The 26,341-nt window shown below is 40.4% G+C and overlaps 2 protein-coding genes and 1 long non-coding RNA gene across 15 annotated transcripts in view; 2 read left to right on the top strand and 1 right to left on the bottom strand.

Annotated features, from left to right (window-relative positions):
• The window catches only part of LDB2 (LIM domain binding 2), a 251,766-nt gene that overhangs the window by 192,302 nt on the left and 33,123 nt on the right, over window positions 1-26,341 (top strand). For all 12 annotated transcript variants that reach the window (XM_080405213.1, XM_080405214.1, XM_080405209.1 and 9 more), the window contains 3 exons: window positions 6,713-6,885; window positions 12,024-12,146; window positions 13,725-13,808. In XM_080405213.1, the coding sequence (XP_080261339.1) occupies window positions 6,713-6,885; window positions 12,024-12,146; window positions 13,725-13,808 (380 nt within the window). The remainder of the gene's footprint in view (window positions 1-6,712; window positions 6,886-12,023; window positions 12,147-13,724; window positions 13,809-26,341) is intronic.
• Window positions 1,029-26,341, bottom strand: part of LOC308070799 (uncharacterized protein) — a 46,708-nt gene continuing 21,395 nt past the window's right edge. Inside the window, exons 2-3 of one of the 2 annotated variants that reach the window (XM_080405358.1) lie at window positions 5,635-5,745; window positions 1,029-4,594 (exon numbers count right to left, since the gene is read on the bottom strand). In XM_080405358.1, the coding sequence (XP_080261484.1) occupies window positions 2,163-3,116 (954 nt within the window). In that variant the 5' untranslated portion in view covers window positions 3,117-4,594; window positions 5,635-5,745 and the 3' untranslated portion in view covers window positions 1,029-2,162. Of the gene's footprint in view, window positions 5,746-26,341 lie in introns of both variants that reach the window. The other variant, XM_080405357.1, reaches the window with a different exon arrangement.
• LOC308070900 overlaps window positions 16,397-26,341 on the top strand; it is an 11,183-nt gene continuing 1,238 nt past the window's right edge. Inside the window, exon 1 of the long non-coding RNA XR_013930922.1 lies at window positions 16,397-24,989. This is a non-coding gene — a long non-coding RNA (uncharacterized lncRNA). The remainder of the gene's footprint in view (window positions 24,990-26,341) is intronic.

The raw sequence follows: 26,341 nt of genomic DNA, 5'->3' as shown, positions 1-26,341 counted from the left end.
AGGGTGGTTTTTCTTCATTCTGTTGCTGATTCTGTGGAACTTTTAAAGGCTTTTTATACTTTATGTTTTTATTTGTGTCTGTTTTATTACTTATTTTATATCCTAACTCTAATTGAAGACATAGGACTTGACAGGATTCAGAGCTGCAAAAACCAGCCTGGAAGCAATAAACCCAATATTTTTATTTCACTGATTAACACTTCCACTGTTTCAGTTCTATACCAACTTGGCAGTTATCTAACATGGTGTATATGTATATGCTAAATCCAAGTCTCTGCCCCTGAGAGCTTCTACTGTAAAGGCAACAGATGAGCAGTTCAGTGAACGAGGAGGGGTTTGCTGTCAAGCCCTGCTTCTGCAAAGAGCCTGTGAACATGCGTTCTGTAGAGGGCATTGAGATTTTGACAGCCTATCTTTGGGACACAAAGGGAGGAAGTGTTCTTCTATTCCTAGCCCACAAATAATACCAGCTTCCTGTGAACTAGGAAAACATGTTTACTTTCTATTTTATTCAAATCATCCTTGGGAGGAAAAAACAAACCAACCATCACCACCACATGGTGCGTGCTGGTACCACAATTATATTACCTACTATTTTTTTAATTGGTTTTCTCCCATAGCTAGTGTGAGGCTTGCAAAAACCCTGAATGTCACAAATTATTGCCATCCCACCTAGAGATCGCTGGACTTTTTGGCTCAATTTGTGATGGAAAAATAATTTTAGACTTAAACATATTCCTGAGAGAATAAAGTATTTTACACTCAGACAAACGTATTTAAAAGGGGAAACAAATGAAAGGACAGCATGAAAATAATGATTGCCAGGATCAGGATGGCAGAGGGGCACTCTAACCGCTAGTGTTGCTTGCCCGGGCCAAAAAGCAGGAGTGTGGCCTAAGTGCATCCTTACCCAAGAGGCAGACCTTGGGCCATTTAATATGTCAGGTACTTTCATTCTTTTCTTTAGAAACTCAGTATTAATACTTAAGAAATTATAAATTGTATATATATATATATAAAAAATATATATATTATATATATATATAAAAAAATTATATATAATGTAACTGTTACTGACCTATAAAGCTTCTTGCCTACATTTGCAGACTGAGTTAATTGATTTCTGGACCACTCATATTGGGAGAGTGTCACAAATCTACGTGTCTTACTTCAATTCTGAAATTGTATTTCGGTCTCTGATCCACCGGAAAGGTATACAAAACCACATGTAGCCAAGCTGTTATAGCACTGAATAGGCTAAAGTTACGTCATTCCAGCAGATGACAGCATTATATTTTGTGCAAAATAGTCCCTTCGATATGCCTTTCTTATAGACATTTTCATATAAATAACTATTCCCTGTTGCTAAATCCAGCTGATCTTTGTCAGTTTGCTTTACTATCTGGGGATTTGCTAGCACAAATGAAGCAAATGTTAAGGGGCAGTGCCCGCTTCTCATGGGAAATAGTACATCCTACATACTCAGCTAGGGATGAAGGATGCTGCCCAGGACAAAATGATAATTTAAAGCAGCATTCGAGTGATCTGCAATTAATGCCTGAATGCTGACATGCAAGTGAATTTTTCTTCTGGTATATCCAATATCTTACAATGCAGGGTGTTGCATTTCACACTATAAAAAGGTCTTTTCTGGGTAATGTGACTGTAAGAGCCTGTTAGTATTTGTACAGATGTAGGTATGAACCTACTTCTGCTTTCCTAAGCCTGAGTACTGGGCTCAGAGCCTCAGCATCTGCTGTCATGGCTATTCTAATGTATTCCTGCAGGCAGATGATAGAGTATCTATTATCAATGTTGCTGGGTAAGTCCCATTAAAAGGCCTTCTTTCTACTCATTTATAATTTTGCCAAACTTGACCCAATAAAGCTGAAATTGTTTCTGCTTTTAGCTAGTTCTTTTTTATTTAAGCCCAAAATAATTTCTTCTTTCCCCCAAACTGGAAGAATACCACGTTGTCAGCGTTACAAAAGTCTTGCAATTTTAATGTTTTTTAAATGCCTGAGAGTCAGTGTGCTCTAGAGTAGGGCTGCTCACCTTTGCAGCAGGGGTTTTGTCCTTTTTGTGGAAATCTGACAGAATTCAGCAAATTTATCAATCTTTGAGGGGGAAAAACACCCATTCTCAAGTACTCAGTGCAGGCTTTACCAGAGTTTGACAGCTAACATTTCCAAGGAGTGCCTTTCCCAAGAACAAAGTAAGGCTCCTTGTAGGAGCCCAATGCGGCTATCTACGTGCCAACTGCAGAGTAACTGGACATGTTGCAGCTCAGGGCTGTGGGAACCGTGGACATTTCCACTGCGAAGCCCACGGGCAAGGCTCAGCAGTGAGAGCAGGAAGCCCTTCCTTCTCCTGCCCTGCCCGCCGATGCACTCGGGACCCAGGTGGCCCTGCAAATTGACCCGAGTGTGGAGGAAGGAAGAAGGAAGAGGAGGGAAAAAAAAGAGAAGGGAAAAAATCAGGGCAAGATGACATTGACGTGAGAGAGGGGAGAGAGATAGTAACTGAGAGGCGGAAGGAGAAGATGGAGGATGATTAAGGAAGGGAGAGTTGGAAGTCAATGAGAAAAAACATGGGGAATAGGGAGATGTGTGGCTGGGTGGGGGGCACAGAGGGAAGAGGTCCTCTTGCTCGGACCCTGGCTGGATGAGGAGCTGCAGGAAGGAAGGAGAGGTGGGGTTTGTTTGGGGAAAGAATCTCCTGTTGAGGGGAGGCAGAGTGTGGAAAAGGGCAGAGATAGAATCTTGGGAGAAAAAACCAAAATCAAGATACCGCAGGAGGGCTTGGACTGCTGAGGTGGGGGGTCTGGGACAAGGTGCTGGGGCAGCCTGGCTGGGTGGGAAGGGCACCAAGAAAGTGTGTGCGAAGCTGACATTTTGGGGAGAGTGGAGGATAACGAAAAGACTGGGACTAGATAGCTGGACCTGCTTAAGTACAGAGAATGAGGAAATTGGGTGGATTTGGGAAAGGTTAATGAGCTTCCTTGGGCAAGAGATAAAAGGGCAGCATGTGGGGAGGGGGGAGAGAAGAAAAGACAGGGAGATACTGGAAGATGAACAGTGAATTTGGAAGATAGCTGATGCAAAGCAACCACACATAAGGTGAGAAAACGGAGGATGGGACCATGGGGGTAGGTGAGTAAAGAGACTGGAGAAAGAATAAAGAGCAACAGTTGGATAGGAGGCAGGAAGGAAGGAGATCCAGTTGCAGGGAACTGCGTGAGGACATAGGCAGAAAGCCTTGCAGTACCTGGGCAAGGATTCCTCTTAGAAGCTGGAAAGAAAACCTGCCTGGTAGCCTAAGCCTGAAGCAGGGGTGCTCTCAGGGCCCTGACACCAGGAAAGGAAATGACAAGGGTCTCCCCATACTCAAACTACTGCTGCAAATGCTTGTTCTCAGAGCTCCTGCGGCAAAGATCTGCATGCTGGCTCTGAGGGCGTCCATACGATGCTCCTTCAGGGAAGTATGGTGTGGGAGGGAGAGGCTCTGCAAAATCATGCACAGAGATACATTTGTAAAAGTGTGTTATGTGGACTAAAAGCCAAGTTCTAAAGCATGAAGGAATTCCAATGGCAGTAGCAGGTAAAGCTTTATTCAGCCCTGACGGCGCAATTGGATATTGCAGCTTATGCTGTTTAGAATATGCATTCCGTTATTGTCTCTGACTGCCTCTGGGGACTTGCAAACCCTTAGGTTTTGCAACCCAAGCTAGCATACAGCTTGCTCTGTACTCTGCAAGGCGTGAGCTCATGTTACTGGTGCAAGGATGGCTAAACTTCATCCTGAAGTGGCCACAGGTATCAAATGGTCACGTCATCCTGCTTTCACGTTTCCTGGAGTCCTCCTAGGGCTCTGGCAGAAGATACGTGGTGTTGCTAAAATCCTGTTGAGATGTCCAGTGGCAGACACAGGTGGAGTGTGTACATCCACACCTCAGCGTGTCCGTTTGCTGCAAGAGGAGAAGGAAAAACATGTTTGCCACATTCATATTCCTATGCCCAGGAAAGGATTGTATGTATGCATGCAGCAGAGCTGGGGTGCACACACATACATGCTTGAATAGTCATACACACAGTTCTGTTTTGGAGGTGAAAAAAGTCAAGGAAAAGTCCTTTGCACTTAACATTGACAAAGTTTGTAATGATCTCTAGACTTTATAAGAGCTGTTCCACAGCCTTGTGTTGTTGTTAGAAATACCATTTCCTGCAAAAATGAGCTTTGTTACCGCTGTAGAGTTTCACGTTTATCCTAGAAATGAAACAATCTTTTTAAGCCATTGAGCGCTTCAAGAAGAAAACCAAAATGGTGAAGCTGCTTTAGTCTTCTGTGGCAAGGCAACATGGTGAGCTGAGGACAGGTCTGCTTATTAATGCAGGTTTCCATTAATGTTTCTTCTGGAGCTCATTATTAGCTATAATGGTTTATGGTGGACATTTGCATTAGCTATTTTCAACTTTACAGACAGTCTGCACATGCATCTGTCATTGAAAGTCAGGTTCCATGGGGCATATACTTTTGTGCACCTCTGTACTTCATCCTTTTGGTCCCCCACTTTGTTCTTCATAGTAGCATATCCCTGTGGCAAACACAGATAATGCTTACTAGGAAAAGTAATAAGAATAAGGTATTTAATGTATTTCTAGCCTTCTTTAATGTGTTGTAGCTGTGAATACAAGGCAAAAAGCAACACCATATGACCATGCTACTTTGGGAATGGTCTATAAACCGCAGTTAAAATAGTTTCAAGATATTTATGCAGTGCATAAGTCACATGAATAGAGGTTTATCACAATCAGTGGGAATGCTGGATTTTCATATCACACATTTGCTGCTTAGGATGATTAGCAGGAAATTTAATTTTCACTAATTAGCCTTAGGGGAGCAAGAAATTAACTTGATGGGTAAATTTCACGTTTTACTATATACCGTACCAGCATGGAGAAATGTGAGTTAAAGCCTGAGCTGAGTCCTATGCTGATACACTGGACTTCAGTTTTTCTAAATTAAATTAAAAGACTGTAGAAAATTAACATATGCATGGTGAGCGGGTGGGTTTTTTTAGGAGCTAGAGTTGTAGAATAGTTGTTCAACGTATTAATTGAATTGTCAGCCACTTCCAGAGAGTGCTATATTTTTGTGCATTAAATTACATTAATATCTAATATTACACCAAAGACTTTAACAAGTCCTAATTGTCCATATTTATAAATTTTCATTATATAATGTGTGTTATGATTGCACATGCAATATTTCACATTGTAATGCACAGAGCAGAAATGGTTTTCACAGAACTACTGTGAAAACACCATACTTTTTAGTTTACAACACCCACTTGCAAATACATTTTTAGGGTCAGGAGCCTTTGTTCATATGCTGGCAAAATTTATATGAAAATAGTTTTTTTAGAAATTACTTTCAAAAGTATACAGCAAATGAGGGAGGCATGAGTCACCACTTAGTCCTAATAGACAAATAAGAATCAGGAACTAATAAACTCTAATCTCGCCTGTTGATGATGACTTTTCTATCTCATTCTTCCAAAACACAGTTTACATCACTTGGTTTTTCCCTCTGTAAAATGGAAGCAATTTTTATGTATCCACCACTCAGAATTACCGTAGACTGATTAATGCATGCAAGGCAATGAGTCATCCGGTATGGAAGTATCAGTCTGTCATAAACTGAAGTGTTCTGTCATACCAGGCTTGTGGTTGCATCCAAATTTATCTGTATAAAAGGAGACGGAAAACATCAGTCACATATCAGATAATTGCCTCTGATGTCGGTGCTTCTGCTAGTTTGTGCATCTGAAGCACTCTCAGAAGCTCACTGTTACTATTACGTATTTGGAATTAGACCTTGTAGTACTTACCTGAAACTGCTATTGAAGTGAGAAGTGTGCCTTCAGTGGGAGTTTGGCCCAAGTAAGTATTGCAGAATTGGGTACCTTGAGTCCATAGTTTGGGGTTTAAGTGGTGCATATAAGGTAGTTCAGGCATCTGCTCAGACTTTCTAGCCTGTGACATAAATACTTCTGGTCTAAAAAGAGATCTCAGACAGACTTGTGGGTAGTCACATATTGTGTAACGTCTATTGTATTGCATCCTCAGATCCTTCTCCAGTCCCCAGGACTGATTTCTCAGCAGTAGACCTCCTATTCAATCAAGAGTGTGTGTGTGCATGTGTGTGCGTGTATGTTTGGGTGGGTCCATATAAATATACATGTGTCCACACACAGACAAACTTATTTGTGTACACAACTTCCCTATATAAATGTGCTTTCCCTTTTTGGGTGTACGAGTATACTTCTGTAAATGCTCACCACTTGTATTTATACATTTATGGGTAATATCCAATTTTCAGTCATAATTGACAGTATGTGGCTTTCTGTATAATAATTACTTCGGGACAAAAAACCTTGCAGATGGTTTCAAGAGTAACTCTAACTTGCCATCAACATAAAAAGCTTAAACAAGGCGAGCCCACTCCCTATGAATAGGGTAAGCCATTTTCATTGATTGCAATGGGAGCAGGCACAACTTCGTTTCTACAGCAGACAGAGAACATGTATTATATTCATTAAATGAAAGTTTGATTTCATTGCACTTAAAATTATTCATGTTCTGTTAGCAAATGGTTTGAGATTTTATAACCTAGAGCATTTGCTGAATTCTGCTTTGTATTTTCCTCACAGCAATTGGAAGGACCCTCATTCCTCGTTATTTTAGCACTGTCTTTGAAGGAGGTGTAACAGACCTGTATTACATTCTCAAGCACTCAAAAGAGTCATACCACAACTCATCCATCACAGTGGACTGTGATCAATGCACCATGGTCACTCAGCATGGAAAACCCATGTTTACCAAGGTAACAGGGAAGACTCAATAAAGCATGTTGTTGGTTTTTGGTTTTCTTTTCCGTGTGTATAAGGGTGAAAAATATTGGCTGTTGCATTTTTCTGGTAGACTGAGATTATTTCTAATACTGAAAACCCTTGAAGCTATTTAATTACTATTTTCTATATTCATTATGTGACTGGAAAATTCTGCGGACATCTCTGCAGTTCTCCCAGAAAGATTGCAAGAGAAGCACATAATGCCAGGTTGCCATAACCATCAGTTGTACATGAATTAAATTCAGCCTGCCCTTCTCCTTTTCTCTGGGCTTGATTTTAAAGCAGCAATGAGATTTCACATTGCTGCTACCTACCATTTGGGTTGGTATGCATTACACTGGATACTTACCCAGTCCAAGGACTATAAATCTCTAGGAAAATAGTGATTTAATATAGTAGGATGCTGGTCCAAAGGGCAGTGAAGTCAATGGAAGGAGTCAATTGATTTAAACATGCTTTGGATCAGGCAGTTAGTGAATATTCAATATTTGTAATTGATAGTGAATTATCTTCATGCATTGGCCACTTCTAGCCCTGTAATTAAACTGAGTGCCATATATTTTATAAAAACAGTACCGAAAAGGTGGAAAATACAAATTAAAACAAAATTTTCTTATACTAAAAAAAAATCAGTAAACTGATTTTCAAAATGGAAATATCCCCTTTCATAAATTTAACAGCAAATGATGATTTTCCATCTTGCACCTTTTCATCTGTATGAGTTTTAACCTTTGCATGGAGAAAAACACAAAAGGAGAAGGGGCAGCAGGAGGAGATAACCCATCCAAGTTGCCCTTGGCCTGCAGGAACACGGGGGTTTGAGAGTCACTGGATATTCACAGCATCATGACCAGGGCCCTCGTGGCTTACACTGGTTTAGCACGTGAGTCTCATCCCCTCGTAGGGTCTTCCCTGCCATCTTCATGGCTCTTGGAGTGGGGCTTCAAGAAGATGGAGAGGACGCCACCAGCGTGTAGAGCACTGATGAGCTGGGAGGTGTGAGGTTAATGGTGTCACCACTCCAGCTGTCCCACTCCAGCCCCCTTGTGTCTGCTTTACACAGACACTAACAGAGAGATGCGAAGAGACCAGACATTCCTAGGTGGCACCCCTTGGCCTCCTCACAGCTCACAAGGAGTTGTGCGTGCTGGCCATGTGCAGAGGACGTGACAAGGGTATCCAGTAGCCGCTTCTCTGCGGAGCTCCCTAAAGGCATTTCTGTGTCATTCCCCTTTGTGTTAGCTTTAATGCAATAGCAAATAAAAGGTGGTGGCGGGCGGGGGGGGGGGGGAGGAGTTAATCAGTAAACAGAACATGCTTTTCTCAATTCAATTAGTTTATTTACTGATCGTGGCAGCACATTACAGTGTTGTTGCTTTGGGAAGGACACTAGTGCCCGGCACGTTGGAGACAGACTGGCAGGAGGGACCGGGCTGGGTCACACCTTGCGTGAGTGGGGCCGCAGGCGCCTCCCGCAGCACCTCCTGTTGTGAGCCCCCCCCGTCTGCCGCGGCCCTGGCAGCACGCGGCCTGCTCCAGCCCCGGCGTTCCTGTGGCAGGCTCCAATATAAACCTCTATATCCTGGTAGGAAAGTTCAGGTGGGGATGTGATTTGGATTCTGGGTGACAAATTAGGGAGGGTTTGATGGTGCTATGTTTAAAATATGACCGTGTTAGTAAGAGCAAATTCAAAATAAGACACAGTAGTTGGTGGAATAAGGGAGAAAAGAACATATTACTCTTTCAGAAATAAGTTAGAGCCCAATGTTTCTCAGCTGTGTGTGTGTAACTTCTAGCAGATGTACCGAGGGCACAGATCTTGCACCCAAAGGTAAACTACTCCCACAGCATCCGTGGTGGAACAAAGCAGACCTCCTGTAACAAACAGCACTCCAATGGGCTGTGTAGCTCCTTAGATCACGTCTGAACCTCACCCGGTGAAACTACCACAAAGGAGGTTTTTTAATGCAAAAATGCAAAGTAACTATATTTGTTAACAGCTGTTTCAGTTTCACAAACAACTTCTAAGCTGCAAATTCACTAACTTCTAATATAATGGGCTGAAACAGATCTCATCATGTATTGAATCAGGAATCCACAGCTGCATTTTATTCATTTCAACATTTTCCTAGCAAGAGCAGCTTACTGCACACTGCAGTATTGGACAAATACGTAAAATGGCATTTCCAGGTTTTTTCAAACAAAGGTGGCTAGAACATGCCCAACAGTAAGAATATGAATAGTCCGGCTTGTCTATAGAGGGTAAGATGTTCCTGTAAAGTCACACACTTAAAAATTGTTTTATCAAGGTGTAAATAAATACTGGAAAGAATTTAACACAGTTCAATGGCATGAATTATATGGGGTAAAAGAAGAGTCTGAAGCCCTGACTACCATTTTGTTTGCCTGGGAGAGGCTGCTTTTTCTTTTCCCCCCCAAGTAAAGGAAAGCCTTAGGAGTCCTCCTAAATCTCTGTTTTCAGTGTGTTTACCAACACTCCAACTTTGTGTGTAAGCACGCCGTTCCTCCGCAGTTAGCGATGTTTATATTTCCCGATAGATGGGCAGCGGCAAGCTTTGCCTTCACCACCACAGCGCTGAGCGCCCTGCGTTCGAACCGGTCTCTTCCTGCACCCACTGTGGGGCCACCGGCTGGATTTTATAGGAGAAGCCCTTGAAACTCAGTGATTTTAATCCTTACTAACAATCTCAGGCATTTCCCAGATTTGTGTAAGCTCTAGGCTTCTTTTCAAGCCACGGCTCAGGTTTGAGAAATGGTAGTTAATAAAAGGGGAAGACTTAAAAAAGCTGCCTGACGGTAGGAGAGCAAGACTCCGAACGATGAGGCACAGGACCAAACCCCGTTTTCATAGGTGCAAGCAGTTGAAATTCCTACAATTAATAAGTGCAGTGAAGGGGTTAAAAAGCTATTGGTTAGTTTGAGAAATGTTCTTTTTTAGTTTTTTCCTGGCCTAGTCTAGAGCAACCACGTGATATACTGAATGCCTGCCAGCCTCTTTCTTGTTGATCCTCCGGAGACCATCTGTGCTGGGGGCATTGATTAGAGTGTGTCTGCTGGGATTACATCTTTTCTGTTGCCATGCCAACTAATCAGCTGATTTTGGTTACCACAGAAACAAAATGTCAGAGCTCACAGTACGGTAACATGAATTCAGCACAACAGAAAATGTTTTCTTAATTGGAGACCCTTTTGATTTTTTGGATTCTATGTAAAAGGCAGCTTTTAAAGAAAAAAAGAAAGGGGCCCATTTAAAATAAAACAGTGCCAATTTTATTGATTAAAAGCAATGTGTAAAATTCTGCTCTACATAAGGAAATTTTTACCACTGTGATACCAGGAATGTTTTCTGGTTTTTCAATTAAAATTTGTTAATGCCAGTGCATAAAATATATCTGTTAAGAGCTGTGGGGGCTTGAGTTTAAGAGAAGAAACGTTTGAGAAGCCACAGGTATTATTACAAAAATATATTTTAAACCTGAAATATTTTCATTTTAACTGGTCAGTAATCTGGATCTTTGGCCTCAACACAGTAACATTAATAAAAAAAAATGTTTTTCTTCCTGCATGAATCCTTATGTGTGTCCATGTGTAACCCTGTGTAATTTTTCCTCATAGCGCAAGCTATGTGAAAATCAAAATCAGGGTCATATGACAAAATAAGTCACATTAAAAACCTGAAGGCATCACTAAAGTGTGTTGAAAAGGGCAGATGAGAACCTGTTGCAAGATTCTCCTTCATAGGTCCACAGTAATTCATCTATATAGTCTGCCTGTTAAATTACCTATGGGCTTTTGCAGAAACAACCAGGAGAAAAAAACTGTGATGACATTAAGTGAACTGTTAACCAGAAAAGCCAAATATTGCCCAAGTGGGAGACAGCCAAGTCTGAGCTGGGGCTTGTAGAAAGGCTCAACAGACACAACTGATTCTAGGCTGGCTGGTTGTTCAATCAAATATTAGTTATATTATAATTACAGTTACAGAAACCTTTTCTTTTGAAAGCAGTTACACCCTGTTTCCACAACATCTCTGTACCCTGCGCTTTCAGGTTTACTTTGAACAGCAGTTGTAAGCCTAAACACCCAATATAAAAAAAATAATAAAATCAACAACAGAGGTAGTTAATTTTCAGATCAGGCATCATTTACAGTACTCCAGGGTATCCCTAGTCAAGATACCATGTCAGGCTTATATTTCGCAGCTTAAAGACCCACAGCAGTTTATTCCACATAAAGTTGCGGACAGTTGTTTATAAATATCTCTGGTAATTTATTTCATTTTTCATTTCCACCTGCTGCATTTACTCCTCCCAGATTTTCTCTCCTTTCTTAGACAAAACCCCTCACAAAGCTGCGTGAGCCCCTTTCTGTGGAAGCAGCTCCATTGTCCATGACGGAACCTCTCTGCTTCCCAGCTCTCAAACCTGCCGTGGCAATGCAGCTCACACAGCCTGACGGCAGACACCCCACCTGGCTTTCCTTGCAAGGGGAGATTAATAAAAGTAGATAAGAAATGAAAGTAAAATAAAAATTGGATAAAATGCCTGGAAAGGACAAAAACATTTAGAAAAGGCAAGGGGAAAAAATAATCAGGTTTGGGTTTTGGCCACAGGCATTCAGGACACTGAGTACTCCAACCAAACATGAAAGAAAGGTTTATATGCCAAGTTATTGTAAGGAAAGGGCAACGTAAACCAGTTTAAGAATGACTGGTTCAGCAACTTGACGTCGAGTGTGTGCAGTTGCACCACAGCCACCTCCACTGCGAGGTTCATTCATTAATTAGCAGGAATGAACTGTGAGGGAAAGAGAATTGATGCAATAAATAAGATTTAGCACACCAATATTCTATGTTTGTAATATGCTATAAAATCTATAGTATTATAAGTTACTGTCTCCATGGTAAGGCCTATGAAGTCATTTTCCCACATTTGTTTTTTTCTCCCCAAGAGAACAAAAAACAATTAATCTAGCAGAGATGAACAATAGAATACTGCTCTGATATTTCCGAATGTTGTTTAATTGATGATACGATACCATTGAAAACAGAATTCCTGGGAATTTATTTCATGTATTTTATGTATTCTAGGTATGCACAGAAGGACGTCTTATCTTGGAGTTTACTTTTGATGATCTTATGAGAATAAAAACATGGCACTTTACTATTAGACAGTACAGAGAATTAGTCCCACGCAGCATTCTAGCCATGCATGTAAGTAATCCTTTATTCACTTGACCTAATGCAAAGAGATGAGATTAGGTTTATGAAAAACTCCAGCAAATCTCACACCCAAGGCAATTAACTATAAATATTTTGTTTTGCCTGCAACTACGTCTATTTACAAGTTCTTTCATCACTCCCTTGTTTCTCAGTGCTCTATTGTTGCCACTGTTGCTATGTTTTCATTTTGTTTTAGCACATAGTTTTCCTTTTAATCCCATCTGGTGGTTCTGTATGATTTGGGCCCAAAATCTGTTCCTACTGATACAAGCTACACAAAAGTCAATGAATTTTCATCATTGTAGGTACAAACTATATTTAGTCTTTAAATGAAACAAACATTATACCTTTGCATGAAACAGAAAATAAATAATTACCGTATATTTACTTAGAAACCTTCAGAATTTTATTCCAGCTCTTCTTTTTCTTCACATTTCAAGACTTGTGCAATTGAATGAAAATGCACACAAAAGTAAATATTCTACAATTTGAAGTCAAAATATTATAAGGTAAATCACTGCAGAGAAACAAAGGACAGAGCCTTATTACCACTCCCAGATCAACAATGTAGAAGCATTTCAAGTAGTAGTGCTCCACATACAGAAGTAATTGCAGGACTATGGTTTTATAGAGGGTAAGAACACAAGCCCAAATACATACCTGTGTTTTGACATCAAGTTACTTAGATTTCAAATAACTTAAGAAGCCTGGACCTTTTTGAAAATGCTCTTAAAGGCCTGAGGAAAATACCTTTGAAAACCTGCCCTACCATTTCTCTCCCAGGGTTATCTTTTACTTTAGAGGTCTGATCTTCTGAACTCTTCAGCAGTATCCCATTAAGGGACAGCAAGGATAGCCATAAGCAACATTATGTATTTAGGGGGCTGCTGAAATTCAAAGAGAGTGGAAGCAGGTTAGCCAGCAACCAGCAGGTATTAATTTCAGTAATGAGATTGATCTCATTTTAAAAGGCTGGTCTCACAGGTAAAGTTTCTGGCTAGGGTCAGAGAAGGACTGTACTTGCATTTTTCCTGTTTAATTCTGGGAAAATAACTTGGACCAGAAGGGTTCTCCAGTCTGTGCTTAATGCTATTTACACGATCAGCTCCACTGAAGGTGCCTTGATGGTTTCTTTCTGCTTTGGTTTCTTCTCCCTAAAAAGAAGGCAATACCCTTTTCATTCCTGCCTTTATCTGCTTAGTTTCCTGGGACTCCCAGCCAACAAGTGGAAGGCTCCAAATGTACTGTGGTCCTTCAAGAAGCTCTTTGGTGGGGCCCTGCTCATTTGCACCCCTGTGCATGACTAGACCTCCTAGGTCTATCTTTTGAATGGACAGGGACAGAGGAAGTTACTGGAAAGCAGTCTTTATTCTGCTCCAATTTCAGAACTTTTTACATTTTTCCTATGCAAACAGAACTCTGTAGCTTATTACACAAATTCAGCATCTATGTGTAATTTTTCCATAGGAGTGGCACTGCTTTTCAGAGAACCCTCTTTGCATTCCACCAAGTATGTTGAGAAAAACAAACAAAAAACAAAGTGAAAATTCTTTTTTTTTCTCTGTTTAGGCACAAGACCCTCAGGTGCTGGAGCAGCTGTCCAAAAACATCACTCGGATGGGTCTGACAAACTTCACCCTCAACTACCTCAGGGTAAGCATACTCCATAGCCGATTATTATTGTGAGCATTTTTAAAAAGTTACTGCTAGCTTTGAGTCAAGGTAAGGAGTGTGGAGCCTGTGTCGGTCAGGTAAGAAATAGACCTAACCCATAATGAGGGTGAAGGAGAAATGCAGAGACTGTAATAAAGATGTAGTTGCTAAAACTGTGCCGTTAATAAGGGGAAGAATATTATCATGGAGTCAAAGCAATGTGAGAATAACCCCTGTTTTCTAACAGTCTTTCTTCTCAGTTTTGAATAATGGCTTCATTTTTTGGAAGTGAGAAGCTCCCCTTCATTTCCTCTCCTCTGCTTCTCTGAGGAAATGGCTGCACGCTCTTGTTCAGAGCTGCCAGTCTTCTCCAGCTCTTCCATCTCCCACCTCTCCCAGGCAGAGGCAGGGCTGAGGGAGAGCTCAGCTCAGCCCTTTCTGTGGCCGTCCCTCAAAGCAGTCCTCACCTCACCTGCCTCTGGGAGCCTGAGCTGCCTCCGCAGCCTTGCACTGAATCAAGTGGGGGTTTTATGATTAAATAATGCATTTGTTCCCATTGCTTTTTGACCCCTAAAGTGCGTTCAAAGTTTGGGATCTTATTTTTATTTTTCAAAGTATTCCTTGGTGTGTGCATACAACGCATATGCCAAAATATGGGTTTGCAGAGTTCATGTTTCAAGGTTACAATTCAGATTTTTATTTCTAGATATGACATTAGTAGATAAAATGAAGGCAAATTGCTCAATGACTAACTTGGCCAAGAATATCTGATCTTATTCCTTTTAATTGTGTGAGTAATTATTCAAGATGCTTTTATAAGATAACAAGAACATTAGAAAATGCAGTTATTTTCAGCCCAACATAGAGCTGTACCTGACAGTGTGTATTTAGCTGCACTTCTTTCGGGTCTATGAACCTTGTAATGCCATCCCTACGGATAGGTTCCTACCCCCAGACTGTCTTGAACTGCAGGGGAGACAGTGTGCAGGACTGAGATGTGTGGTGACATCTCTCTCACTGTGTCACTACAGCTTATAGACAGCCTGTAGTTGCACTTACTCTTGCAGTATGATAAGACGTTGCTGATTGTGGCTTATGTGGTGTTAGCGTAAAAGTTATATAGTCTTATAAGTTCGTATTATAGTCTGAGTTGTGCAGGGCAGGGCAGGTCTGCAGTGGCATAATGGAAAGAATATGGCATAAAACCTCCGAGGAACAATACATTACATTAGATTTTTTCCATGTATAAATTCAAAGATAATATGTCTGTGTTGTGCATATTGTATTCGCATGGTTATTTTAGTCTGTGGTTTGGTAGAGAGAGTGACCACTGTGCTTTGGCAACGCTCCCATAGCCGTGCTGCCATTGTCTCATGGTGAGGCATCCTAGAGCGTGTTCTCCAGAAATTCCCACTGGGGATTCCTTCTCAGTGATGTCAAGTTTTGCATTACACCCTTATGGAAAAATGGGTAGGAAGCAGATGGCTTAGGTAGGCTGTTCCCATGTTTTCTTTCCAAATTGTCCTGTGGCACAAGGCATTGCCCTGTTTTTTGAGATCTTTGATTCCTTTAGCATGACTGGACACACCACTGGACTGGCCCCACGCCGGCCGCAGTACCCATCCTCCGCAGGGCTAGGAGGGCTGTGCTGAATTTGCAGTGCTATCTTTGTCACTGACCCCTTCTGGGTCCTTCCTGGTACATTCTGTAATTGCTGAATGTGACGATGCAAATGAGAAAGGCAGGGTCCCTGTTCGGAGGCAGCTGGCATCATGCACCCATGCTGCTCCCCCGTCAGCGTCGAAAACAAGCAAGAAAGGAAGCAGGGGAGGGAGAAAAAAAAATCTTCGGAAAAAGAAAACTGGGATCAAGATAAGCACTAGGGAGATGAGCAGTGAAGTGGAAGGGGATGAAAAGATGTAGTCTTACTTTTTTCCTTCTTCCAGACTAGTTTTGTTAGCTTAACAGACAACATTAGGTCTCTGGGTGCAAAGCTTCCTCTGGCTCCCGCTGTGGTGATTCCAAAAGGAAATTTTTTGTTTTTTCCCAAGCCAATCTTTCTGTGTCTCTTTCTTGCAGTGAGGAATTGATCATTCTGCTCCTTTTTTCAGATGTTCAGCTCATCATGGGAGCTCATATTACATGATATATTCCATTTTGATTTATTTCTTCCCTAATTACTTTCTTCTGTTAACTTTAACATGAAAATCTTTTCTGAACTCAGGATTGTAAAATCATGCACTAAAAAATTGTGGTAAATGCTCGTAGGTTTAAGGTGGTTTGTGGCTGATTTTTAAGTCAGCATTTTATGATATTTTATTCAGTCGTCTCAGTGTTTAGTAATTAGCACTGTTACATGGTTTTAAATAAGGATTTGAAACTGAGCATAAAAATGATTTTAATTTTTTTTCTGCTGCACGCAGCAAAGCCTTGTGATACTTATAAGCAAAAACTTCACTGATGGGCAGAATTAATCATTTTTATTCTCCAACGTGCACACAGCAACAAGCTGTGCTGCAGTCTCTTTAAAGGCAGAATTTAAACCTGAATTTCAGATGGTTGTGATATAAAGGTATAGCCTGTGTTTTTTATGCTCTAGACATCACAGAATGCTAAATCATTGCTAGTTGGGATAATTGCAGCTGCTGGCATGTAAACCTCCATTCCAGAGTGCCACATGCTTGTGGAACCACAGCTTTGGATGTATGCCCTGGTTTGTCTTCATTCACTCCCAGTAAAGCGGTCCAGCATAGAAGAACATTAATTTTGTAAATCATATTTAATACAAATTCAAAATATATCTTCTTGGAACCTAGAGATGAAATGTTTTGTCCTGTGTCATTTGCCAAATGCTCTTTCTCTCTGTTTTCTCTGGCTCTTATAAAACCATAGGCTTCCCTTCCTTCTAGTTTGCCGTTTGTTTTGTTCCAGCATAATTGATTACCTCATCAATGGGGTCGACATACTTTGCTGTAGCTGCTGACTAGGACTTGAACAGGAATAATGTTTCACAAATAATGAGCAAAACCTTGTGTGTTTTAAATTAATGTCAAGCTTTTGAAAATGTAATTTCTTATCAAGTCATCAAGTAGCAGATATTGCGAACTATCAGACAATAAGGCCCAAGACCTACACCCTAGTCTCAGTCGGTACGAGTTAGGAACAAACAGGAAACCTGTACGGAGTTTGAAGGTTGAGATAACACTCAGAGGAACAGTTTCCACTGAGCTACAATAATTCAGTCCTCACACATTACCTTATTTTTTTTCCATGTCATTTTCTAGTTGCTTAGCTATTTTATTTAGATCTTCAATGTGTAATGGATTTGAATGCGCTCTAAAAACAGTCGCTTTATACCAGCAGCACTATTCACAATTTGGAGCTCAAACATTTCTCACTGCCTTCTATAAAATGAATTATTCTCTCAAAATTTCTGACATTATAAAAAAAACACCAGCCTCTTCTGTCAGTTAGGCAGGACTACCTGGCCTGAGCCTTGAAATACACTTGTACCTGGCCCAGCTGGTTTTCAAAATTTGCCTCTGCTTTCTGGCTGGGCTGGAGGGAATTCTGAGAGCTCTTCCCCAGGTGCAGCTGTTGCGTCCTCCCCAGGCTGCGCTCTGCTCTGCTCGCCAGCTCGTTGCCTTCATGCAGCCCAATCGGCACCTGCCCATTGCAGAGTGGAAGTTTGTGTGGCAGAGCCCTCCCGCTCTGGGTCAGGAGAGGTGTCTGGGCATGGGGATGCACACTCCCATTTCCCCTTGCATCCTGTACAGCTATTTTAACCGAGGCTTATCTGTGCTGCAAATTACCCAATTTGTTTGTTTTCTGTGTAAACCAATAATGAAGTGTTACTGTTGCAACACAGAGGACAGTATTTTCAGAATCCCCGCTTTCACTGATTTAGCTCCTCGCCAGACACTTTTGGATTTCTTTTGCTGGAAGGATAACGTGAATTATTTAATGGAACACAATTTTCTAAAGGCAATGCTTACATTGTAATCAGAAGCCATTTGTATATATACCCATTGTGTATGCAAAATTTTCTTTTGCACATGCAAAATAGATATGCATGCAACAGCTTCCTTTAATGCACAGGGAAATTTGCTTTTCTTAATATGGTTTCATCCATGGGAGGGATATGAACTCAAATTATTTGGGGGCTGTTTTGCCTCTAGTACATAACAGTTCGTGGCAGCTATCTGGTCAATATTTTACAGCTGTTTGTGTAGCTTCAGTGAAGAAGCAGAAAGATTATATGCAAGCATGTGAAGGATGCAAAGTCAGGTACTCGGGGAAGGGAAACACTGCATTTATAGTCGCCCATGGAACATGAATTCATTTCCCTTTGTGAGTTACATTATGCCAACACCTTTGAACTGCCTCATCATGCACTGTGTTTCCTACAGACTCCCCAATGCATGCAGTGCACGGGATGACTGCTCCTCACTCATCAGCAAGTGCTCCCGTGCTACTCATTTCCTTGTAGGCTTTGCTACAGCGGCATGCTCGTATCTCAGTTGCAAATGTTAGCGGCTGTGTAGCACCTACCGGCTGAAGAGGCATTGCCATTCCCAGTGTGCATGTGTGGCATCGAGGCACACGGATGAGTACTGGGGCACTCCGAGGGGTCAGCTAAGGGGAGGTGGCCATTCTGAGAAAGCAAGGGCCTGGTTTTGCAGCACACTTGGAATTTAATATCGCCTCATATACTAACAATAAAATTATTGCTGTTGGATGCAGTCTGTTGTCTCAGGCTAGCTATGTAGTTGGAAAATGAGCGGATGGTGTTTCTAGGAACATGCTGGTGAAAATGCTTTTTCCATGGCTTAGTACCCCAGCAGAGATTGGGGGCAGCAGCGGTTTGATAAAGCAGCATTGGGTTACTCTAAGTTCATCCCTTCTTGTTTTGCAGTTTCATACTTCTGCCCCGTTTCCAGGTCTTCAGTAGATATGAATGAAGTCCTACACGCAGCGACTTCATTTACCTTGTGCTGTGCACTGAATGGGAGATGCTAGGGAAACAGTTTATGATCATGTATGTAGCGAGATGCTGTATCCTAATGGTTGTTAAGAAGAGGTTCTATTAAGGATTCACTCAAAGGAGGAGGTTTGGATCACATAGTCATTCTGGAGCTTTTCCTATGAAAGCTGTCAAAATTCTAAAGAAACATCAGAACTGGAGATGCTGAAAGCAGACACAGCATTGTTTTAGACTTTAGTCCTATGAATGATGGAATTTTTCAGCCTAAACCAATTCAGCTTGGGGCAGCTTTCCCCAGGAAAATGCATTCAAAGTCAGAGGGTTCTCACAGAAGGATTCAGATGACTATTAGCTGGCTAACTGTAATCTATCTGTGCCAACTATAATTAGCTGATTCTGCCAAGGATTTCTGCTAATGTAATTTCTTAGCATTTATTCTAGTAACGATCACAGTGGGTTTTGTTCCTCTCTTTTATGCATCTAATGCTTTATAGACAGTGTTATGTTACTTTCAGAATAATAAATGAGAAGAAATGTACTCTGCAACAGCTCATACAGTCAAATGTTAGCTTTTCCCTTTTTTAAATAAAGACGCAACATCACAAAATAGTTATATTAAGAGTTAGGCCATCATAAGCAGGAAAGATCAGAGAAAACAATACAGCAAAAAGTTAAAAAAACAAATGATCAGGGTGGAGTGGGTGGAACAAGGGAGCAGGGATGGGAGAGTTGCGGAAGATGGGAAAGGTAGGGAATGAACCACCAACTTAGAAATGTTCTGAAGAGAGGACTGAATCTGAAGCAAACCCTGGATAGGACGTGGGTTGGAAAGACAGCATTCATATTGTTTATAATAGTGGTGGACTTTGCATCCATTGATCTCTAAGTATTTTATTAAAACAAATGAATTGTTTTCTTGATGGGAAAATTGTGTCCCATTGTGACACATGAGAAGCAACAAAGATGGAGAAAACCCAACAGCATTTAAAAAAATCAGCTAGTCATTTCAAACCAGTCTTTGGAGAGTACAGTGAGCCGGTACAGTGGTGACCACTTCTGCTTCTTATGGCTCACAAACAGATTTTATTGTCTGTGGATAGCAGGTATTTCAGAAGTCAGTGAAAAATGGGGAATGGGAATAAAGTGCAAGGGATTAGAGATCGAATTGGGATTTTAGCAGAAATGGCAATTTTTATCAGTATCCTGGAGATAGTAATGGTCAGTATTCATACAAAAGGCACTACCAGGCTCATGAGTATCAGTTAAGGAGAAAAATATATTGTGTATGAACACAAGCCAGCTACCGTGCCCACTGGACATACAGACCATATGACCTTCAAAATAAAATTAAGGTCTGGACTAATGGGAATGGAAGGATGATAATCAGTGGTAAGAGTCTTTGAAGCATCCATGACTAAGAAATCGGAATGAAGTTAGGTTAGAGCAGTTTAAAAATAAAAAAGTCAGAAGGATAAAAGGGAGAAAGAGAGAGACAAAGACAAAGCACTAACCATATAAAAACAAGCTACAAGATTTGAACTAATAATGTTATTTCAGAAAAGAAAAAAGATGAAGAAAAAAAGTCCAAGAGCACAGCCACAGGCTCTCTTTTTAGAAGACCAAATTAAAGCTTGGACTAGTATGCAGTGCAGTCATAAATAATAATAACTATTAATTAAGTTTAGGAATGAGAGCTGCAGAGGTGTGATTTGTATGAAGACCTGAAAACGCCAAAACCAGCTTCGTGTTCAAAGCAATGAAAACGGCAGAAATTCTAATTAGTTGTTTAATATTGAATATCCATGGGTGTTTGGTGCAAATTGTTATGCAGGGAGGGGTGGGTGCTCAGAAGAGGTCAAGAAATAGGCTTTAATGCAAAGCTGGTGGTTCAGATCTTTGTTCTTGGAAGCAGTTATTTTGGAACCTGAAGTATTCACTGTGGAAAGCTTATGGCAGCCCTATGGTCTGCTCGGGAAAATTAATCCTATAACACCCCCACCCCCATGTTTTTAATCTTCAGAAAGATTATTTCATGAGTCTATTTATTGTGATATTGCGAGCAACTAGGTCATATAATCTTTTTTAATAATTTTATGTATGTAGTTAATTGTACTAGTTAGCCTGCTTGTCCCTTCCCCTTCCTTTGCCACTCTTTATGTAGGTAAAACAGCATTACTGCTTACCCATCTCTGCTGGAGAGATCATCTTTGATGCATCTCAAGATTGTTTGGCTCTTCCGTGTCTATATATGTTGGAGGCTTGCTTTGGGCTCTTGAGTTTGATCCTATTTCTAGAATGTTTCTGAAAATCTTACATCTTTCTTCTGTGATGCCCTGATCCTTGTCTGTATGGAGGATGCCTCCTCACTCTGTCACTCGGTCTGACCGTATGTGTACTCCCACTTTTTCGTCTGTAATCTCACCATGTTATATTCACAACAGAAACCCCAAAATCTGACTCTAAATAGTCAAATAGAGTGAGGATTTTAAAAGTGAATAATAGTCCTGGGTTTCTGTGGGTTTGGGAGACTGGCACATACACGGCTAAACTCACCTTCCAGTCACCTCCCTTGTACTGGTGCAAGCACAGTCAGAGCTGGGTCAGAAGACTGGTCTGATGAAAACGCTAATCTAGTCCTTTCCACCCAAATGACGACCATCCTTAATAGCTCCCTGAGTGCTACTTGGGCTGGGCGGGGAAGCGAGCAGCAGTATGGATTCATATCAGCTGGCATCTGTCTTGAAGTTGGACCTCATCTCTGAACTTGTCAGCACTGAAAGGAGAAGACAAGAAAGTGCTGGGGAATCCTACAGATCCTAAAATGTAAATTTCCCTTTCTTGCTTTTGTATCTGGGAACATTATAGTGTTGTGTCTGACCTATTATGGCTTCACACTGCTATAAATTTATTCACTTCAGTAGAGTTACTACTGACTTTCAGTGGAACAATTTAGAGCAGACTCTTGCTCATACCAGATTACCATCATTTACAAAACTTGAATTGAAAACAAAATAAACAGAAAGATAAAAAGGTTGATTTATTGCACTGGTCCTGAGTGAAAAATAAAATTATATCTCTATATATGTACATATGGATATAAATGGAATGCACATTTTTGTAGGTATCCTATGAACCATACTGTTTAGTAATTTACCAATTAATTGCAAATGTTCTCCATTTGCACTAGCCTATTAGAAAACTTCAGTAAACTTTTTCACTGCTGTATGTACATGTGTATGGATATCAGTGTTTATCTGGTGGTCGTTAATGTGCAAATCTGTATATCACTTTTGGTTTCTAAGCATGTCTTCTGGTCATGGTAACAGAACCATCGACGGGTGTATTAAATTAATAAACAGAAGCCCATGGGTTTGTGTTTACCTTGCCTAAGGTAAACACACCCATAGGATGTAATGTTCTGCACAGCTAGAAAGCTGTGCTATTTGAATATTCCTCCCTACTCCAAATTGCTTCCTTGATCCTGTACCTTGTTACCCTTTGTAGTCCGTGCTGCTGCCTCACTGTTACTTCATAATAAGGCAGTTTTAATAATCAAAGGTCCAGTTCAACATCCATTAAAGTCAATGGATATACCTCCTTTGATCCAAATGTCATCTCATAGTTTTTCATTTATTCAGAGGACTTTCATTCCCATAAAATCCAACGTACTGAAATTAATTTCTCCATTCCCTTGGGCAATTTTAGCCATGAAAATGCCATGCTTCATGAACAACAACAACAACAACAAATGGTTATTTTTATTGCATTTTTTGTTGTTGTTTTGTTTTGGAGTTTTGTGACAAATGAAAATTATCTTGATTTAGCCACAGATTATAGTCCTTGGGTGAGCCCAAAGGAACAAATATCAGCTTGGGGGATCTGATTTGAAGAAAGGGTTTAGTAATAGAAGAGAATAAAGGAATACAAAAGAATAGAGCTTTCATAGTAAGACAGAGAATTTTCTCATTTTATTAATCATTCAGGCAAAACTTAGCACTGATTTAATTAAAGGACTGTGCACCATTTCTACCCCAGATAAGATGATTTTACGTAAAGTGTGAGGCACATGAAAAAAACCCACAGCCATATTTCCTAGACTAGATTTCATAGCATCTTATTTATAAGACAGGACTAGACCCCGCCGTGCTGGATCAAAAGCTCCAAGGCAAACACAAAACTGTCTAAACAAAATGGTGCGGTGATTAGGTAGAGATCGCAGCACCCCCCGGAGCGGACCTTGGCTCACGCTGGTACTTCGCTGCACCAGCTTCATCAGGTGTATTACCACTCCTCATCCCACAAGGTAATGTAGATTCCAGGTCTACAAGAAGGCAGAGGCTTCTTTCTAGAGGCTTCCCAATCAACGCAATGAAATATAAAATGGAATAATCTGATAGTGATATGCAAAAGAAGGAAGTAAAGTTTCAATTTTCTAAACACTACACTGGACCTTTCCACTGATTAGCTTCTGACAAGATGTATTAGAGCTATAGTGTCACTTGAAATATTATAGTCTATTTAATAGCAAGTCTGTCTTTTATAACTCTCCCAATATCACTGTGGTATTCCAATGTATCCTTGGATGCTTTACTGATTTTTTTTTTCCCAGTGTGTATGATGAAATGCTCAGCCATAGAAAGGAGAGAATATCATATATTCTATTGCTAAGTGCCCTTGAACAATGTAATTTTAAAAATGACCTAATTTTATGAAAATAATTGCAGTAAGAAACAGAACATGAAATACAGCTTGCTCATTATGATAGTTAACAGTGTAAGGAGAATGAAAAATTATTCGGAACAAAATGTATATTCTTGGAGTCTTTCAATGTTATCACCAAAATCGTATTCATGACACTTTTTGTTTCTTTTGTACACCTTCTTGGGGGCTAATTGTATCTTGAAGACCATCTGGTCTCTTTTTTTTTTTTTCTCAGCTTCTTCAAATTCTTTCTATTTTAGTATAAGAATAGGTTGGTTCCTTTAGTCTTATATTAATATTTAGATTCCCACTGTGGGCCACCTTGCTACCTAAAGTAAGCTTCCTGTTGCTATAATAAATGGGAAGGAAAAATTCTGCTTTCAATTGCACAAGTATACAAACTGCAACAACATCTCAGAAAGTAGTGGCCTTTCTCCGAAGTGACGTAATCTTCTCGTGTGGTATTTATATATTTCATTACCTTTAGAAATACAAGGTACGAATGCTATCAGATTAATCAGTGAACTTCACAGCAGCAAAGGACACGTGAACACTGTCATATTCTGACCTCCAAGGCTTGCCCCAAGCCTCTGCCAGTCAGCCCAGTTCTGCTGAGACCACAGGGAGCAGCCGTGCACTGCTTGACGCTTCTGAGTATGAACACAGTTTAAAGGCAAAAGGTGCCTCCCTTCTACACAAAAAAAAAAAAAAAAAAAAAAAAAAAAAAAAAAAAAAAAAAAAAAAAAAAGGACCACAGAAGCTTCAAGAGCTTTCTTTTTCTTTTTCACTGACTGCTGCACCAGGGATTAGAAATACATGAAGCAAGAGGAAAACCAGCAGAAACAAAATCTGCCCACATAAGACAAAGCACTGTACCCCCCCAGGGGGCTTGAGAAGGATGCTATCTATGAAGATGCTCTCACTTCTCTGTTTACACTGTCTTCCCAAGTTTCATGCACCAAATTCTGCTGAAGACCATTTCCTTGAGGAGGACAGAACACCAGAGTAATCATGGGAAGGGTCAAAATAGAAAACGAAATACTTTTTTAACACTGATTGGTTTGGATTGATGTTTTAGGCTTTTTTTCTCTTAATTTCCTTTAAGTGAGTTTCAAGACAAAAGCAGCCTTGTTTGACACCTGCTATGAAGGCAGTTATTGGTCCTTAATAATGCCTTTGTTTAAATGGAAGTTGTGGCTGCTTAGTACTTCTCAAGATGGATGTATCATTTATATTCTCACACAAACCTAAAGGGAGCTTACATTTTTAACTTCCAGTGTTTGATTTCATTATTCAAAGTTGTTTTTTTTTCTTTTATAGTTTCTTTCTGGACAAGAATTAGATTAGAAAGAACGTCAGAGGATATCAACTGCAAAAGGGTTGTTGATACCAGTTATCAAAAAATCAGTCCAAAGCAGGGGGAAAAAAACTAGAGGAAAAGTACATGCACTTAATATTCTTCAAGCCTGCTTTTGAAACTACAAAGCTTTTAAAAGGTGAGCTGCTTGAATTTTGCTCACACTCATTTATTTTAGGCACGTAAACATATGCTTTCCCAAACAATTAATACAGTTCATCTTTGCTCAGCTTCCTACTAGTAAGGCTGGAATGAAAGTCTTGAGACGGTGTCTGAGGCTAGTTATGGATACAGTCCAAAAAGCTATTCATCTATACATGTAATCGTGGAAGGTGATATATATAAAGGTGAAAACAACCATTTGTCATCGCAAACTAGCTTAAAGATGATCTCTGCCTTGGGAATAAGGCAGTTTTTCTTCTCATTAGCTACTTTATTCGTATCTGCAGGGGCTGTCAGAAACATGCATTTAATAACACTCAACTCTGTTTTAATAAATAAGGCTGTATGAATCTATAGAATATCATAGAAATTGTGATTGTGCAGAAAATGCCTTTGGTGATGAACAAGTCAACCTCCCACTTGGGAGTGCTCAAAAAAATTAAACAAAACCCAGAAGGTATTAATCTATGATGACTGTTTTGTTTTTTGCTTATCATATAGATATTTTTATGTGAATATAAAATTCTGTGTTTCTCCCCGTTTTAGTTGGAAAAAAAATGCCTGTATTAGTTAGCCATTTTAGTCGGTGTGTTACTGATGCAATGGGAAAGTCCAGGGAGTGCATCTGTGGTTGGTTATCAGTATTAAACACCTTGAATGAATTGCATAGCATCAGGAAAACCAGATGACTTCAGCCGTCCAGAAAGTGCAAGAAAATACATTGCCTGCAGGCTCTTGTGGCTATTATAAAATAGAAATAATTATGAAGAGGGGAAAAAAGTTCATCCACATACATTTACTAAAGTATATGTCCATGACATCATTGAAAACATGCCTGAAAGTTCTAGCATAGTAAAGCCATTTCCTATAATGAATTTTGTTGTGCCTTCTCACGTTTTCTGCGGACTCTGAAAATCTAGATCTACCTGCACTCCCATCGTCATAGTACCTGATCTTTTTTGCAATTTTTAATTTTTTGCTCTGGCAATATTATTATAAAAGCCATTATACCTATTGCACAGGCGAGGACCTTTAGGATGCTCAGGACATAAAGCCACAGTCAGATTTAGGGTCTTCTCTGCAGCCTTCAGCTACAGGCTTATCTTTGGCTGGAAGTCATTGCTTGGGACACCACAGGCATCTGTGCTATGCCGGTTTCAGCCGGCCACTCTTATTTTTACAGCACAGCACTGGAGGTGGTAAGTGACACCTGGCTTTATCTGGTATTCCAGAACCCTGGCCCAGAAGTCTTGACGTATGGGTCAATGTGCTGCTTAACCCGAGGGAGTTCAAAGCCTCACGTGCTGATGCATCATGAACAGGCTAAAA

The sequence above is a fragment of the Falco punctatus genome, assembly GCF_963210335.1.
Source record: "Falco punctatus genome assembly, chromosome: 1".
Taxonomy (NCBI): domain Eukaryota; kingdom Metazoa; phylum Chordata; class Aves; order Falconiformes; family Falconidae; genus Falco; species Falco punctatus.
The sequence above is the reverse complement of the archived record's forward strand: the minus strand, read 5'-3'. Positions and strand labels throughout refer to the sequence as shown.